Below are 18,894 nucleotides of genomic sequence, written 5' to 3'. Positions count from 1 at the left end.
AAAAAATCGGAAAGACTTTTTTTATCTTCGATTTCTTGGGATGCTGGGCCATGGGTTAGAAATCCGGTATCACGTGATTTGACACCCCACAAATGGAACGAAACTTTATCCGAGTTGCGTTCACAAGTTGCGATTAGAGCAAATTCATATTATTTCTCTAAAAAGCATTAAAGTAAATGGCTCACAAACTGGCATTAGTTTTCAAATTAAATTAATGTCATGAAGTAATCAGTGGTTTATACTACTTTTTCAATTATTAAAAATAAATATTCATTGCTTACGTTCGACGAGCACGACCGGTAGCGACCTTTGATTAATCACATGACAGCAATTGGTCAAATATATCAAGTGGTTCCATCAACCAATCAACCAGCTAGAGTTGTCGTCGATCACCGGTTACTCACCGGTCGATCGGTGAGGTTCGTTGAACGCAAGCATTGACTAGTTCAGAGCGAAGATCATAAATAAAGTTAGGGGAATTTCGAAAGTGGAAGTTCGGAATTCGGATTGGACGCAGCAGAACAAAGTAATTATTTGAGCAACTGGAACACGATTGCCGATTTTGTATAATTATGCACATTTAATGAAAGAAATTGAGCTAATAAAATTGAACTGATGGATATTTTCTGTAGGAAAACGTAATGGGAGACGTTTATTATAGCTGATGTATTTGCAAGCGCATATGGACGATTTGTATGTGTCTAAAATCATTTGACAGCTATGCTTTTCCTTACATTAATTTGTATATTTTTATGTGCTGCTGCTGGAAGTTCTTCAGACTATTATGAACTGTTAGGAATCTCGAAGGATGCGGATAATCGAGAAATTAGGAAAGCTTTCAAGAAGTTAGCCCTCAAATTTCATCCCGATAAAAACAAGGTACATCCTTAGTAATGAAGAATTTCAGGGTCATTTCGCGGTATTTTTGACATTTATGTAGAGTCCGTAACGTGACCTTTTTTTGTCACAACTTTTAAAATTACTGTTTGATTTGCACATTTTTTTAATTTGAGTTGGTGTGTTGCTAGGAAAAGCTCAAAATAAAGTACAGACCCCGAAGAGTTCCTATTTTTCCTACTTTTTCCTTTTTTTTCGTACTTTTTCTTTCTTTACTATAGCACTTCTAATTGTGCATTGATTATTATTTTTACAATGCCGCACCGATAATTTTCTGCATGTTTCAAATTTGCAAAACCAAAAGAAATAAGCGGATCCTGAACTTTTCATTGACTGACTACAGTAATTTCTTTAAGGAGCGCCGCGGCATCTGCGTGTTTAAAAGTAAAATTTTCGTAAGTGACTTTTTTACTGTTGCTCCGTTTATTATTGACTTCTCTTTTTATCTCTCCGACTTCAGTCCTACTGTTTTAACGAAACAATAAAGAAGTGGATACCGGCACATTCTGATGCAATTATATATCACTTACCCGTCAATTAGAAGCTTTAATTAAAGTAAACGGCCGAGTGTTAAAAAAAGTTCGGGAAAAGCCGAATTTCCTGTTCACCAATTTTTCGTATAGATGATTACAAGAGAAATGGAGCTCTATTTAAACAGAAAGGCAATGTAAAACCTTAAAAGGAACGTTAAGGAAGCAAAAATTGAAAAACCTGTACACAGTACATATTTTCTTGATGTTAGTACAAAATAAAAGCGACATATAACAGAAATTTGCAAAAACAGAACACTTCAAAAATAATCGCAGAAACTAACTTTTTTCATACATAAATATGATTATTGTTCATTCTAAATAAGAAACATGATTATAAAATTTATAAAATTACATTTCTTTCCTTGCAAAGAGTATATTTGCAAAAAAAAAAAAAAAAACTCGGCAAAACCTAGATGGGCAAATCGGTCCCGATTTTTCTAAACATCGGGAATCAATTTAAATGCAAGATACTGTTTTTATTTCTTCACATTTTTAAAAGTTTGGGGGGGGGGGATAGAGCCACAAGCAAATATATACTGCATTTCTTTTTAAAAGATATTTTTTAATCCGATATATCATCAATATCGAGGAGTTGCTCCCCCCTCCCCCCATCACTCTCAATTTCATGAATAATTTCCAGATGAATATTTTTGTTGTATGGTGAAGATTGAATTATTTACCATGCATGACTTTCCTATTTTTTTCCGGGACAGAAATTTGGAAGAATTAGGTAAAAAATCATCAAACCAATAAAACAATAGTCGTTTTTATTGCTTGATTAAAATTAAAACTGGCCCGTCATTTTGATTTTTCTCCTGGGGATGGCTAGCGAAGCATGCATACTGAATGCAAATTTTGTCTGAGAACAATAAAAACCACACAAACTTGTATAGTTAAGCATTAATTTTCTAAAGCCAGGGAGGGGAGAATTTTTCTCACTGACCCCCCTAAATGACGTTCCTGAAAGAAAAATTTTCTTGTATGGCTGAAAATATATAACATAATACAAACTCTTTAGTTTACTTATTTCGTTATTTATTTAGTTTAATTTTATTTATTATGAATTTTATGTCCCATATTTTAGAACAAATTTATTTTAGTTCTGCACTTATAGTCTATTTCTTTTTTTTTTCAAATTCAAACATCTGCCCCTGCTTATGCAAAAATGCATGTCAGCTGCTGATTATTTTCAATTTAAACTAATTTAATATTTGCTTTGCTTTTTGTATCGTAGTTTATGACAACAGGAAGTGAAAGTGTTAGTATTTTCAAATGATAAATGGATGCTCTGGAAGGAATGTTCTCGTTTTTGACAGAACAAATCTTTAACAAAAATGGTTTTATTGCACCAAAATATGAGTTTTATTATTGTTGTTATTATTTTTTAAATTTATTATTATTATTATAATCGCTATATTGCATTTTATTCTTTTCACACTTGAAATTTTTATTACTGTATTGTTGAAAGGTGTTTGTTTGGATTTTATTTTCATATTTTTGTATTTAGTACCTTTGTTTCCACTAGTTTATTTTTCATATTGAAAATTGTCAGTTTGTTTCTTCCGTTTTGTTATTTGACTCAGTCTTTCTTTAAATCTCTTTAATAATTCAAAAATACTGTTAGTTTATTTTTGGGACAGTTTTAAATCAAAAATGCTGTTAGTTTATTTTACATCAGAAATAAAGTTTACGCTAAATCTGTTTCCCCTTGACGTCTGTTTTAGTCTTATCTCTTCCTATTTTTTCCTACTTTTTTAACTGATTCTTTTCCTAATTTTCCTACCTTTTAAATTTTTGATTCCTTATTTCCTACTTTTTTCCCCCAAAAAACCACTTCGGGGTCTGAAAGTAATATACTAATCAATGAACAGTAAATTAAAGAGTTATGGCAAAAAAAGGTCACGTTGCGAACTCTACATAATGTCAAAAATACTGTGAAATGACCCTTCATTCAAAAACGCGTTTAAACATTCTTGTGTGCTTTTGAATTCACATCTGAAAAGTTTTGTTTTTTAATTTTGCAATCGTAATGTGCCAAAGTGCTTTGATACTTACGCTTCCCCCGATTCGATCACAATAATTGAAAATTTTAATACTTTGTAAGAAAGACTTCCACAAATCGTGCGTTCACAGCATAAACGCTGATGATTTTCCTTACATTTTTTGTTATAAGCTACTGTAATTCATTTTGGTAGTCTATTAATCTATTTACAAAAATCTATATTGATGCCGAATATAGATAGGGTGCCCCCCTAAGAACAAGGGCACCTCCTAAATATCGCAATGCCTCCCAAAACCAAGAGCCCCCTTTAAAGAGAAAAATACCCCTCAAAACACCCCCCCTCCTAAAAATTTCAATGGCTCAGTGTGTGGGACTCTTGTTATAGATAAAAGTTGATGATATAGTAATAGAAATTAATGGAGTTAAAATTTTCACTTTTTATTAAAAATTAATTTTCAATAGAAATCTCTGGGATCAAGCCAGTGTCCATTTGCATCAAAAATCATTCACTTTATCTCTCATTTGGATGAAGAGTGCCACAATACGAAGAAATGAAATTTTAAAAGAGAAGCGTTAGAAGTTTAACTCTTGAGACAATTTGCTATAAGTGAAGTAAATTTGCTGTGCTCTTCAGTGTTTAATATGAGAACAAAAAAATCTGTCATTATTTTCCAAAGAAGGTACTAACGCAGCTAAAATTACCTTTTGGAGGGAGTGTTTTGATCAAAAATATCTTCTACAGGGAGTTTTATAATCAAAAAAACCTTCTGGAGAGGTTTCTTTAATCAAAAATACCTTTTCGGAGGGGGGGTTTTGATAAAAAAATACATTCTGAAGGGGATTTTTTGATCAAAAATACGTTCTGAATGGGTTTGTTTTTTGCTTAAAATTGCCCTTTTATACGCACAGACTACTGTATTAGAATTTGCTTTTTTGTTAAAACCAAAGCCTCTGGGGGGTGCGCCACTGAAAGATAACGTCATTTGAAGTCGTTTAAGCAAAAAAAAAAAAAATTTAAAAATTACGTAAAAAAAAAAAAAAAATCAGGACCACTGAGAGTCAAGGTGAACCCCTTGACAGTTTGGTAGCCCCCTCCTCCCCTATGAAACTTTTACTACTCCTATTCATAGCAAGCCCCCAAAGGGCCATCACTCACTTTCCAACTAGGTTGACATGGCCTCTTATCAGCCTTGAAAATTTTTAAAGAAACAGAAGCACCCAGTTCACCTTTGCAGGTTTAAATTTTGTTTTGAATTGTCCATATAATTTATGCATGCAGCAAAACCTATTTTTTGTTTTTAATTTCACTTGTCTTTATATGATCAATTTTTTAGGACAAAGACTCCCAAGATAAGTTTATAAGCATAAATAAAGCATATGAAGTTTTAAAAGATGAAGAAACTAGAAAAAAGTATGATCTTTATGGAGAAGATGGGCTTAAAGAAGATTTTGGACAATCCTGGAAGGGAAATTATCGGAGCTGGAATTATTACTATGAAAGTTTTGGTAAGTTTTTATTCTCACCTTATTATGAAATATTCACTCAAAAAAAAAAAAAAAAGTTTTTTTTTTCTTTTGTGAATTTTACTATTGGATTGCAAATTTACCATGTTAACCCAAGATTGCACGCGTGACCAAAACGAACGGGAATGCTTGCGCAGAGTATCTCATACAAAGGGAGGTATTTTCATATTTTGGATTCAAATTTTTTTTTTCAAAAAGGTTAAAAACAAATAAAGAAATAAAAATATAATTATAAAATATATTTTTAAAACATTTACATTCTACTTGCGCTTTTTTTGCAAATGCATGCCCTATGCTCCATACAAATGTGTTTGCCTCATTTTTCATACACAAATTTGGTTTTTCTGCTTTTTTTATTGGGGCATTCAGTACACCTTTTGTACATTGATTTTACTTTTTTATCAGGGGGATGCAATGTCCTCACTTGACCCAAGTTTTAATTTTAAGTGTCTTGGAAGCATTGCTAATGCTTTAGTTCAGAACTGTAGCAGAAATACTCACGCAGGGTATGACACACCTATAGGAAACAATTCCAAAGAAACTTAATGTCCCTGCTGTTTGTACCCCTTCAAGGTTATGACCTTTGGATCAGCTACTCTAGGAATGGTCCACTTCCAAAAAAAAGTGGAGGAGGAATTTAATTGAAAGTGAGGTGGTGGGTATGTAATACCCTGCGTGAGCAATCTCGGTTTAAAAATATACAGTCAATTTGCAATAACTTGAAGTCCAATAACTCAAATATTACAATAACTCAAAGTTTTTCTCAAGTCCCGATCCCTTTATCTTGAATTCCCTGCTAATTATGCTCCATATCTCAAAGTTAACTTCCTTTAACTCGAAGTTTTTTTAAAAAATGACTTGAAATTTATTTTGAAAGAACGAAAAAGAAAGAAGAAAAAATATAATTCACGTGATTATGAGAGGAAGATTCATTCACCTTCACTTTAGACCTCTAAAGCAAGGAGAACACATGTTGAGCCAATGTGCGATAAAGGAGTTACACGTGCGGAAATGAGTATATCTTGTTTTCTTTTGTTGTACTGTACTGCTTACACTTAGACATGTTGTTGGACTATGAATTGAGGACTATCCTGCTATGAATCTGCTTTTGGCTTTTAAGCTGTCAAGTTGCCAAGTCAACTTATTGTAACTTTATTCAAAGGCTTACCTAAGTTAAGATCCACTTCATTCTTTAGTTTGATCAAGTTTTATCAATTTCTGATAAGTTCTCGAGAGAGAGATAGTTTTCTTTAGATGGGCTAAGCGAAAGCTAGAAACCTTGGATTTAGAAAGTGAAGTAAATTTTATTTATAATATTGAGAGGAATCCAAAAATCAAAAAAGAAAGATAATGCATTGAAATATGGCTCCAAATACTCTGTCAACGATTTTAAAAGAGAAACTTCAAAAGCGGTACAAATCCATGAATCCAAGTTGGGAACGAATGAAGATGTGCACTTTTCCTGAAGAATGAGCTCTAGTCAAGTGGTTCCAGCAGTATCGAATTCAACACTATGCTATTTCTATTAGTTGATGTTTGCTGCTTGAGAAAGCAACGAATTTTGCTATATTACTGAACATAGAAAATTTCCATGCCAGTGCTGGATGGCTGGAGAAGTTCAAGACCAGACACAACTTTGTCTTCAGAACTCTTCACGGGGAAACTGTGCATATTGTCCCTAAAAAATTTTATGTTCTGTAATTTTGTCTGTTATATGTACATATTAATTAAAATATTCGATGGTTTTTCATATTAAAATGTCGAAACCTGAAACTAGCTGTAAGTCGAACTTCTGATAAGTCGAAGTTTTTCGTTGGTCCTTTCAGATTCGAGTTATTGAGAATTGACTGTATTTTCTATGTTTATTAATTAAAAATTTTTATGTAACTTATTTGAATATTTTATTTGGAATGAAACATTTTTAGGAGTTGAAACTACTATTAAGGCCAAGAAAAAGGATGATTGTGCTCCAGGGAAAATCCAAATTTTTTGCAATATCCAACTTGTAAATGTTTGAGGATGTCCGGTATCTTTCATTAGTCTTATGTCTGTACCATATTTAAAATTTATTTCCCCTCTCTCAAAAGAAAAAAAAAAGGAAAAAATGCAGCTTTATGTTTTTATTTTATTAATGATTTTCAGAAGAAATGTAGATAAGCTAGCAGAAGGAGGGGGTCTGTATTTTTTTGTTAGGCCCAAGGAAAAAAACTGAGTTATGTAGAGTGCACAATAGCCAATACAGTAGGGTTTCCCAAACTGGGCTCATCTGGAAAACACCCACCTGTTTTTTTTCTAGTGGGCCCACTAGAAAAAACACACTCACTGTCTTGGTAAAGTGTTTTTTTTTTTTTTCAGAATTTATTGCACATTGAAAACAATTACCTTGGAAATGAGTTAAATATCTTAACTATAATGATCCAGGAATCACCATCTTCTTTTCTGAACAATTTATTAAGCATTAAAAATGAAAACTGCGTATAAATTTTACATTAAAAAAAAAAAAAAAAACTTAGGAGATCAAAATAAGCAATGTTCCTACTATGTCATATTATTTGTTCTCCACTTTATTATATGTTCTATGCAGGAGTTGTACGTTTAATTGAAGCAAAAAGCAAATATTTAACATATTTATAATTCTGTTCTTGCAATCATAGTATAAAATTTATACAAAACACAAATGTGACGACCAGCAACAGACTCTTGACCCAGCTAGGCTGGTCCTAGTCAATTTATTAGTCCAGCTTACCAGAAGAGGTGGTAATGAGAAAGGGGGTGGATAGCTTTAGGAGGGCCATTGATCTTCATATCAGCTTTAATTTTTTTCAAATGAAATAGAACCTCCTCTCTGGAAAACATAAAATCCTCAAGCTCCATAATAGCTTGTGTCTTGCTAGTGTTAACTGTTGAGATACAGTTATTGTTTAACACACTAGAAAAGAAAAGTTATTAAGAACATTTGAGGCAGTGAGAAGCAAAGGGATGCAAGTGGACTATTTTAAGTTTCAAGTAAAATGGGTTTAAAGATCAGATAATAGGTAGGCTTTCATTGAAATTTTTTTTTAAAATCATGCTGTATAGCAGCACCAACCAGGGCTAGTAGTACAATCTCTTGCCCCAAGACAGAGGAGAGGTTCACCTACCATTTGTACTCCAAATTTTTAATTTTGCATCCCTTTGCTTCTCACTACCTCATTTGCAATACCCCTATCGTTTTGGATTAAATTTCCATGCTCATTAACCAATGGCCCAATTTGAGTATTTCGAACTTTCCCAAAATTAACGTAAGCAGAAAACCTTTTTGGATTCCCATCAATGTTATCTGCTAGCCTTTGCTCCAGTTCCTTGTTCTGAATCCATACCAAATACTTAAAATTTTGCCTTGCCTTAAAATACTAGAGCCTATCCGCACACTGACCAGTCTCCTTAAACTGACGAAAAGTGGCTTGCTTATAATTTAGAGCTTCTTTAATCTCCCTAGAGAACCACATGGACCAAATTTTTGTATTAACACCTTTTCTCCTAAATGGAACTTAATCCCCAACCTTTTTTGCTAGTTTTTCCTTAAATTCCGTCCACTGCTGATCTACCTCGCTATTATCCAATCCTGACAAAAAAACTCTTTCAAGCTCTGCCTAAGTGCAACAAAATCAGTGTTTCTGAAATTGGGCACAAACATAAAATTTTCATCTTTGTTAACTTCAAATTTAATCCAGAACCTAATGCTGTTTTGATCACTATCTTCAATTAGATCCCCTACACACAACTCCTGAACAGAACTTTCTGCTTCACAAAGAACTGGATCGAAAATTGCCTCCTCTTGAGTCCCTTGAGTTACAACTTGATCTGAGAAACAGTCACTAATTACTTTTAAAAGTTCCTCTTCTCTGCCATTACTAGGATAAAAACTATTCCAATCAATACCCATAAAATTGATATCCCCCATTATGATGACGGATCTCTTACTGGACATGTCACTAATAATACAATACATCTGTTTATCTTGTCCCTGTTTTGAATTAGGTGGTCTATAAATGTTTCCAAAGTGCAATTTTTTGCCCTTATTGCTCATTAACTCCAGCCAAACCATATCAATATCAGTAGGTTTATCATTTATGAATAATTCATTGCAAATGAAATTGTCTCTAACATAAAATAAAACCCCACCACCTCTTTTGCCTACTCTATCTTCTCAAAACAAATTATACCCAGCAATATGTAATAAATCTACATCAAATTTGTTAGCCCATGTCTCTAATTCCAATAACATCCAACTTCTCACCTATAATTATGCTTTTCAATTTTTATAACTATGCTTTTCAATTTTTATAACTAGACCTAAGCCAAACGGTGTACTCTAAATGAAGTCTTAATAAACTTTTGTATAGATTTTTGTAGAAGAAATTCGATTAAAGCCTATATTGTGTTTAATTTTTTTTTTTTTTTTTTTGATATTTTTGAAAATCATATGTATGTGTACTTTCAGTTCATAATGATCTGTTACGGTTGAAAGTGTTATAAAAATTCTGTTTCATATTTGTTATATATAAAACTTTCCAATCTGATTTTTATTTAAAGTATACATAATATAAACAAAATAGGAGGTTCCAATTTTTTTACTTACAATGTTTTCCATTTTTAGGAATATATGATGATGATCCAGAAATCATAACATTTAGCAGAAATGATTTTCGTAAGTAACATGAAAAGTTTTAGTTTTAAGATACTTTCCTTGAATCTTAGAGCATCAATTGCACAAGTAAAACCATCCTACATTACAAACTCTTGAATGGGTCATTCCATGTCAGTTCAACCACACCCCAACAACCACCATCTCATATTTCAATGAAACTTTGTGTACTTCTACTAGTCCTAAGTAACCTCCTAAAGTATTTCTTCTCTATTAAAAATAGTTTTTGTTTTTTGACTCTTCAAAGTTTTGCGATTTTGTGTTAGTTGTCATTTACAGTTCTCTGAGAATGAACAGCAGCTGTTTGCAAAAAAAAATCATTTCTCAATAACTAAAGATAAAAAAATTTTGAAAATTTTTATACTATATATTAAGATTTCAAGTATTTCAGAAAAAATGTGTCAAAATTCTAAATTTATATTCAGCAACTAAAAAAAATTAATGAACTGAAAAATTCAAAATTTTTTCAATAAAAAAATGATAGTCAAAATTTAAAAATTTTGGCAAGAGGATCTAAATTAAAATACTTGATATATTTTTTTAATGATCATTAACATGTGTGCTAACATATAAAATGAAAATCTTTAGGGGACTTTGAGGGATTCTCCCCCCTTCCCCCTGCCCCCTGTTTTGATAAATGAAAAAAAGTTGATCGCAATATTACAAACTAAGTTAATAATTGCATTAAAGAAAATTTAAATATTGAAATACATTGGTGTTTGAACTTAAATTTGAACATTGAAATACTCAAGGTTTCTTTGAATTGAAAATAATTAATTAAATTAATTAATAATAAATAATAGAAATAAGATAACGCAAAATTCGAAATTTTCCTACAACAGTTTATGAATACTAAAAATTATTGTTAAACTTAGGGTAACATAGAAATTAAAACTTTTCATCTAATTCTGATTTATAATTAGGCAATTTATGCAAAGTATTAAAAATCCTATAAATACCAGCTCAGAGCTTTTAACTTATTTCATTAATCTAATGCAATATCAAATTGAAACTTGGATTTGTTTATCTCTGATCTAATGGAATAACCCAGAAAAGTTTTGGTTTAACATAGCAATTTATTGGGTATGAGTTTAAAAGTACGCACGTATTCCACTCATTTGAATGAGACTCTGCTTCAATTTAGAGGTTAACATACATCTGCAAAATCTGACATCCCTGAAAACTAATAGATGCTTCCATTCCCGCGTGTAAACCGGATGTTTGCCTTTCCATTTAATCCGTGGTTAGACAGTACCATTGGCCAAAATATTTATAATTAAGGCTTTGCAACAATCTCATTTGACCCTAAAAGTGTGTTTTGTTATCTTAAGTGTTTCTATGATCATAAATGGATCCTAATAACCTGGCATTTGTACAAATGACAGGTATTTTTATTTTACACTTCAGTAGTAATTTTTTTAGATGTTTTGTTTTCTTTTTAATATATTTGCCTGTCACCTCCCTAACTTTACGGTTGCTTTATTAGCTCCCATAAAGGAACAACTGGTATTGGATGACAGCTGATCAGCAAGCTGTATGGTTTACATTAAGTTAGTTGCTTATATTATGACTGTGAGATTGTTAACTACTTTTTATTTAAAAGACCCTTTGTTTTTCTTGATTCCTCTTTCAACTGCAGCATTATGTAACCTTATATATATTCCTGTTTAAATACAGTGAAACTTCAGTAGCTGGACACACTGATAATCCAGGTGACTCAACATTTATTTTTTTAGGGTTGACCTAATGCTAATTTCAATGGCCGAAAACCTTTCTAACTTGACACATTTTGCTAGAACCCCTATAAGTCAACATTCAATTGCTATTCTAGTTCAATTCATTCTTTCATATTGACCTTTTCTCAAAATTTTAGAAAAGCATTTTTAGAGAATTCTATCTTTTATCCAGAAGAGTCAGCAACCACTCTGTGCTGTTAGCGCAATTCTGATAGGGAAGGATAAAATGTACCCCATGGGAGGCATGTAGAGAAAGAAGGCGCCATTACTTGTTTTCTAAACAAGTGTGAGCAGCAGTGGCGTAGCGAGAAAAAATCCTTGGGGGGGGGGGGTAATTTTTTTTTTGGAGTTTAAAGTAAAGCCATGCCCTCAAGTTTATATATATATATATAACAGGAAGACATAAGCTTTTTACCGTCATAAAAACTATTATATAAAATAAAAATCTTTTAGCTCATAAACAGAACCCTTCAGGTTCGACTGAAAACTGATTTTTTGGGGCTCATGGGGGGGGGGGGGTTCTGACCCCCTTATCCCCCCCATGGCTACGCCACTGGTGAGCAGGACTTGTTATCTTTAGCAGACCTGACTAACAAGAAACTTTTATCTCTTTTCAACAATTATTTATTTATTCCTCACAAGATATTCAAATCTATTATTGATTTTATTATGTTTTTTCAAAGAAAGAAAACAAAAAGAATAGAAAATTCATTTACTGGAATTCATTTTCATAATGTGAATCTTAAGCATTAATAAGTATAAGTGATACAGACAGAAAATTTTTAGGAATTAAAATTTTAGAACCCCAGTGAGTTGAGGAAAAGTTGCGAGTTATGTCATTAAGCTGGGGGGGGGGGGGAGAATCTGGACAAAAAAAAATTCCATGCAAATATAATGTTTTCCAATTGTCATTAAAAAAATATCTAAATCCATTGAATACAAGAGGTGCATATATGAGGGGAGGGGGAAAAGTAATTTACTTTTTTTAGAACATTTTATTACTAAACAATCAAGCCATTGATTTTTAAGGGGTGTTAAATGTAATTGCAAGAAGTTAAAAGGATGAATTTGTTGTTGTACAGCAGTAAAACTATAATGGAAAAGCAGTTCCAAGATGGCACTTTTCTCAAACGTGGGGGGGGGGGGGGGAGGCGGATCCTGAAAGTATTAGAAACTGCATGATTATGAATTGGTTTTAAGACTTTACTTTTGTTTTAAGTTGTATGGACTAAAATGCAGTAATCCGTATGCAGATATTGTTGTCTGCAAATTTTGAATTTCATGATATTTTATTTTCAGAATGTCTTTATTTTAAACAATCTTTAACTATTTCAAATAAAAAAAAGCTATATTTAAATTTTTTAAATAATTGCTGGGAACTCTAGTTTCAAATACATGGAAGAACTTTTCTCTATGATGCTTCGTTGTTTCTAGGGGGGAGGGGACAGGATCCCTAAAAGACCCATAACTTGTTTCATAGGAAAAGTTAGGGCACATACTCATAATCATTTTTTCTTTAAATCATGATTTTTAAAACTGACCCTGGTGTTAAAAATTGAAAATTTCAACAATGGTTTTTTTGACTAAAAAAAAATCAAAATGTTTAATTTTCTAATTTTTTAAAAATTTTTAGTATAAATTAAGATTATTATAATATTTTTTATAAAAATATTCAAAGTCTTAACATTTTTTATGAACATTTTCAAAAGGGTAATATCATTAGTTGCTGAGAAACATTTTTTCCCACTTACAACAGCTCATTTAGTGTCTTTAAAAATGACAAAAAAAAATGCAAAATCGAAAAATTTCAGAAGTCTATAAAATCAAAATACAGTGCCCGCCGCTTATTAAAATCATTCGTTCTGAGGACATTTGATTTTATAAAGCGGCTGATTTTATAAACCGGCACTCATGCACTGAAAAAAAAAAGGTTTTCAAGTATAAATACTCTAAAAAAGGAATAAATTACGATTAGTTGTATTTTATTTTTAGTCTAGTTGTATTGTATTATTTTAGTTCAGTTGCAAAATACAGTTGATATTTTAACTTACATAAGGTACATTTTTAAAATTTCACAAGGGTCTTAAAATATTGACTTATCGTTGTTTGAGTAAGAGAATTTGAAAGTAAAGATTGAGAAATTCCTAATTTAATTGCAGCATCACACTAACTATATTTAGGAAACTTGTCATACTTGTTCAAAATTTCGAATTAATCTTTCACACTCAAGTCATCACGACTTGCTAGCTAACAATTTTAACTTAATTGTAAAAATGAACTGTCAACCCCTGTAGATAGCTGAATGTGCACGAACTGATTGAAACTCAGTGGTCAGGCTGCAAGTCGAAACAGATCTGCGAAGTAGAAACAGGCAGCACCAACTAAATATATGGCTCTGAAACAGTTCTCTTGTGGCTGCTTCATTCTTCTTCTTCTTCTTTTTTTTTCATTCAACTCCCCAAGAAAAAAAAACGTACAACCTTCACCTTTTTTTTTCGTTTTTGTTTATGTGAATTTGTTATTTTATTAGTGCTGCACTGTTTTAAATCTTGAAAGAAAAAATTAAATCCTGGTTCTATTCAGAGAAGAATTAGCATATACTCTCCAAAAGTTTGATTTTATAAAACAGCGAGGATGATTTTATTAAAGGATAATTCTAACATATTTTGATATAGTAATGATTCTGTTCTTCCTGATTTGATTTTATAAAGCAGCTGATTTTATAATCCAGTGATTTTATTAGTGGCGGGCACTGTACATTGAGATTGAAACAAAAGAAACTAAGGGAAAGAAACTTTTAACCACAAAATAAGTAAGTATACCAAGTTTCATCAAAATCCGAGATGGTAGGTGTTAAAATCCCATTTTTGTGGTTGATTTGACATATTTTAAACTATTTCAAATAAAATAGAAGCTTAAATATTAATTTTTCTTTATATTTGAGTTCCATATTCAACACACTGTATATTTGAATTTTTGTCATTACTGTTGACAATTCTGTTTTTAAGAATATGAAAGAGATTGTATGAAGTTATACGCTTTTTTTCCAGAATGTGGAAAGGGGGGGGGGGAGACAGAATCCCTTAAAGTCCCCTAATGTTTTTCATTAAATAAGTTAGAGTATATATTCATGATCATTTTTAAAAAAAATCATGATTTTTAAAGCTGACCCTCTTGTTGAAATTCAGATTTTTGCCAACAGCTTTTTTTGAAAAAAAAAATTCAAAATTTTCAATTTTCTAATTTTTTGAAAAACTTTTGTGCAAACTACATGCTCAAAGTCTTTCTATTTTGTGTAAAAATTTTCAAAAAGATTGTAGCATTAGTTACCAAGAAATAATTTTTTTTCATAATCAACAACATCTCGGTTTGAGTGTCTCGAAAATGACAAAAAATGTAAAATCGCCAAATTTCAAAAGGCTATAAGATCAAAACCCATTGATACTGAAAGAAAAAAAAATTAGAGGGTTGCTTGTAACCATAAAGGGATGAAGTATATAAAGTTTGTTCAAATTCCGAGATGGTGGGTGTTAAAATCCCATTTTTGTGGTTGATTTGACGTGGAATGACCCGAATGTAATACAGCAGAGTTTCTCAAACTGGTCCGCAAGTTCATGCTAGGGGGTCTACGGTGCTATTCAGCTAAAGCGTTACATATAATTGAGATTGAAGGACGAGTAATGATATTTTAGTTTTAAAAGAAAGCACATTTATGAGGAATAAAAAAGTTGCTTAAGTACATGCAGGACGCAGCAGTCTTCTCTACCCCCCCCCCCCACACACATTGGTACTCTCGGAAGTAAACACACTACACATTGATTAATTTTGTGAACACGACGAAGTTCATATTGTTACAAAACTATATTAAGTAAAATGCAAACAATTAGGTACATCATTTTTTACAGCTGGGATATTATACTTCAAATAAATATTTTTCTTCCTAATTGAATTTCAAATAAAATTTTTCTTCCATAACTCAAAATAACAACGTAAGAAATGAAAATCAGACTAGAGCTCTGAAATATATCCAGAACAATGAATGAGAAAAAGCTTAAAAATATATTAGAAAAAAATAGATTTAACTGTGTCAAATATTTTTATTTTTATTATTATTACTTTTTTGTGCTTGATGGGTGGGGGGGGGGGGCATCCTGAAAGTTCGTAATTTTCCCAGAGGGGATCCGCGGAGGTCTGAAGTTTGGGAACCTCTGTAATACAGTATTTAATCTGATTGTTAGCTCACTGAATGCCTGCTTAGTGTTTCGAACTAAGATGCAGGAATGGGAGTCCAGAATGTCAGACCAGTATTACTTTGTCTTCTATAATGTAAGGCTTAACTTGCATCTCCTTTTACAAAAATAAAATAAAAATAAATAAATAAAAAAGTAATGATTCTTTTTTTGGATAAAGGAACTTGGAATAAAAAGTAATTATGAAATCAACCAAACAAAGGAGAAGAAGACAGCGTAAAATAAATATCATATGCTAAGACCTGAGACTACGCTCCATACTTATTAAACTCCATACATATATCTTCATATTAAACCAAAAGTGCCGTCTAGAACTAAACGAACCTACTTTCCTGTATACCCATATCTACTTTCTAATACCTGATTAATATTCTCAAAAATAACTAAAATCGCAAATTGTTTCAAACATAATTTTTTAATATTTTAAGCTGATTTCTAGGAATAAAATATGCCTCACTCATCTGGAAAACTAGGTGCATAAAAAATAAATAAACGAACAAATAAAATAGCAGCTTCTTTTAAACAAAGCAGCTAATACTTTTTTCCATTAAAAAAAAAAAATCTTTAACTGCTTTCAAAATGAAAAAATAATAATTAAAATTAATAACCTCATTAAAAAAGATATATCAAAAAAAAAAAAAAAAAAAGAATAGTTTCTTTTTCCCCTGTTGCCAAAAATAAAGTTTTAAATGAATTAATGCACTTACCAAAATAAATAAAAACAATAAAATGTCAACTTAAAAAATAATTTTCATTGTCAAAAAAAAAAAAAGTAAAATAAATCGTCTGCGCATTTCTTTATGTTGAAACATAAATGACTTCGAGTTTATCCGTCGAAAACCGAGTACCTAAATTAACTTTAGAATGAAAATAAAAACAAGTCACATTAACAATAATTATTTCACAGTTAAAACCATGGCTGTGGAGTTGGAGTCAATCTCATTTTGGGATAAAGGAGTAGGAGTCGAATATCCAAGAATCGGAGTCGGTCATTTTCCTCTGTGTATAAGTTTTTGTCAAAGCTACGAAGTCAGGGTCAAAGTCGGGGAGTTGGAGTCCGACTAATTCTCGAGCACAGGAGTCTGAGTCAGGTGCCCCAAAATTCTTGAAGTCGGGAGTTTGTCGTCAAGAGCTATTTCCGACAAAATTTGTTTGAAGTAAATCCACATTCAAGTACGGAATCTACATTGACTTTCAGTTTCCCCATAGATACTAATGTTAAGGGATTTGAAGTGTTCAAAATTGAATGGAAAATTGTTCAAATCAAAAAGATATTTTCTATACATGTTCTTCATCAAAAGCTATTTCTTACAGAGTGTTTTGAAGTAAATTTGCTTCTTAGTTTGGGAAAGCCTTGAGTCCTCATTTCGGGTTGCCTTGAATTTCCTCGAAGGTGCTAATGTTAAGTCTCTTTGAACTGTTCAAAATTGAACAAAAAATTTTTCAAATCAAAAAGTAAAATGTAGAAATGAGCTCGCCAGGGATCTTTCGAACAAAAGAAAAATGTGTTCAAATCAGACTATTCACTCAAAAGTTATTGGGGGGGGGGGAGGCAGACAGACAGACCAACAGACATTTTTCCCCATCTCAGAACCCTGCTGTCCAATTTTAAATTTTTTAATATTTATTTAATTTTTTTTTTGACTTTTTTTTTTTTTTTAAAGATGCATTAAGCCTTCTTTCATGCTTTTTTCTTTCTCTGACTGTTAGTGGGAAAGTAAGCTAAAAAGTAAGGTCAAAGAAATTCTGAAAGGAAGTCTGTGGCGGGCCTAGCTTCCAGGAGACCCCATAGCACCTACAGCCTTGAAATTTTGTATAAAATTACTTTGGAGCCCCGTGGTTTGCACTTGGGGTTTTGTTTTTTGAATTTCGAATTAGTTTTTTTGTAATTAATTTTTTAAGCTCAAATTTCGCGTAAATTGCCTATTAAAGGGGTGAAAATTACTTGCATATATTAATATTACATATCGTTGGAAAGGGTGGAATTTTCCACGTTCTACGCAATTTGTTTCAATGCTTAACTTAATTACGGCGGGAGTTTTTTGCGTTTTTAGCTGAATTTTTTAGGCTTAGCTGAAATTTAGGCACTACTTTCTTCATTAAATCTATCAGTAAAAAGTGAAGGAATTGTCCCACAGTTTTCTTTTTGACACCACTGGAAAGAGCGGCTTTTTTTACTAAAGATCTAACTCGACCTATGGTCGAAAAACTAAGCTTCTATCTCCAAAGGAAAAAAAGTTACAAGCCGTATTAATCAAGTTCGAAAAATCTCATCTCCATTCAAATTATTGATGTTTTATTTAGGCGTTGCCATAGTTATGTCTTTTAGATTCGTTTGTTTCTTCTTTCTTATTCACAAATTTTAAGGGTTTCGATTTTAACAGAAAATCTTAGGCTCAACTCAATCCAAGCCCGAGCTAAAGAGCAAAATATATTACTAGAGACCACGAATATGAAAGCGACTTTTCAAACGTACAAAACTGCAGTTTTGCAATGCTCAGGAGCCCCTTAGCCTTACGGCTCTGCTCTGCAAGTTGGTACAAGTTATTTTGAAACCCGGGGAAGGGTGCTTTTTGTTCCAAAGGGAACTCATAATGCGTTTTTAATCTGTTTCTTTCTAATTGTAATTTAAATCTTTGCGAATCAAGATTGCAAAGCAATCTTCGAGGGTTGGTGATCGTCAGCGAGCAGGGGGCGAGGCCCCCTAGTAAGTAAAAAAAAGAAAAGCTTTAGCTCTGTGGTTTTCAATCTGTGGAGCATAGCCCTTTGGGGGCATAGAATTTTGTATGGGGGGGGGGCTCTTGCTATAATTTTAGATAGAAAATAACTTCAAATTGGCATCAGAAAATCAGAATCCGCAAAATATCATTGCTATGGCATCCAAGTCTGAGAGCCTGCATTAAACACAGCAATATGTTTCCAATTGCATCTCAAGTTTGAAAATTTGTGCTCAAAAATGAGCCACCCATAGCATTAATATTGTGTTAACATTTCACTAATGTTGTATTTTAGGCATATTTTTTTCCGTACTTTTATATGATTTGTTAAATGTAGTGAAACAATCGGTTAAAACACAGTTATGAATAAATGAGTTTTGCTGCATAAAAACTGCAGTATAACTTCTATTTAAGGATACCCATTTTTAGGATTTCATCAATTTAATGATACATTGCACTTGTTCCGATTTGACTTCATTAAATATCTATGCTCCTTGATTTAACAATATTCTTAATTTAAGAATAACTTTTTTCAATTCCTTGATAAT

General features: G+C 32.0%; 1 protein-coding gene across 1 annotated transcript in view; it reads left to right on the top strand.

The window, feature by feature from the left end:
* The first annotated feature begins 720 nt into the window (after positions 1-720).
* Positions 721-18,894, top strand: part of LOC129230726 (dnaJ homolog subfamily C member 10-like) — a 116,118-nt gene continuing 97,944 nt past the window's right edge. The window contains exons 1-3 of the mRNA XM_054865149.1: positions 721-879; positions 4,767-4,938; positions 9,596-9,646. Of these exons, the coding sequence (XP_054721124.1) occupies positions 721-879; positions 4,767-4,938; positions 9,596-9,646 (382 nt within the window). The remainder of the gene's footprint in view (positions 880-4,766; positions 4,939-9,595; positions 9,647-18,894) is intronic.

The sequence above is a fragment of the Uloborus diversus genome, chromosome 1 (assembly GCF_026930045.1).
Source record: "Uloborus diversus isolate 005 chromosome 1, Udiv.v.3.1, whole genome shotgun sequence".
In the NCBI taxonomy this organism is placed as follows: domain Eukaryota; kingdom Metazoa; phylum Arthropoda; class Arachnida; order Araneae; family Uloboridae; genus Uloborus; species Uloborus diversus.
This window is presented reverse-complemented; position numbering and strand designations above follow the sequence as displayed.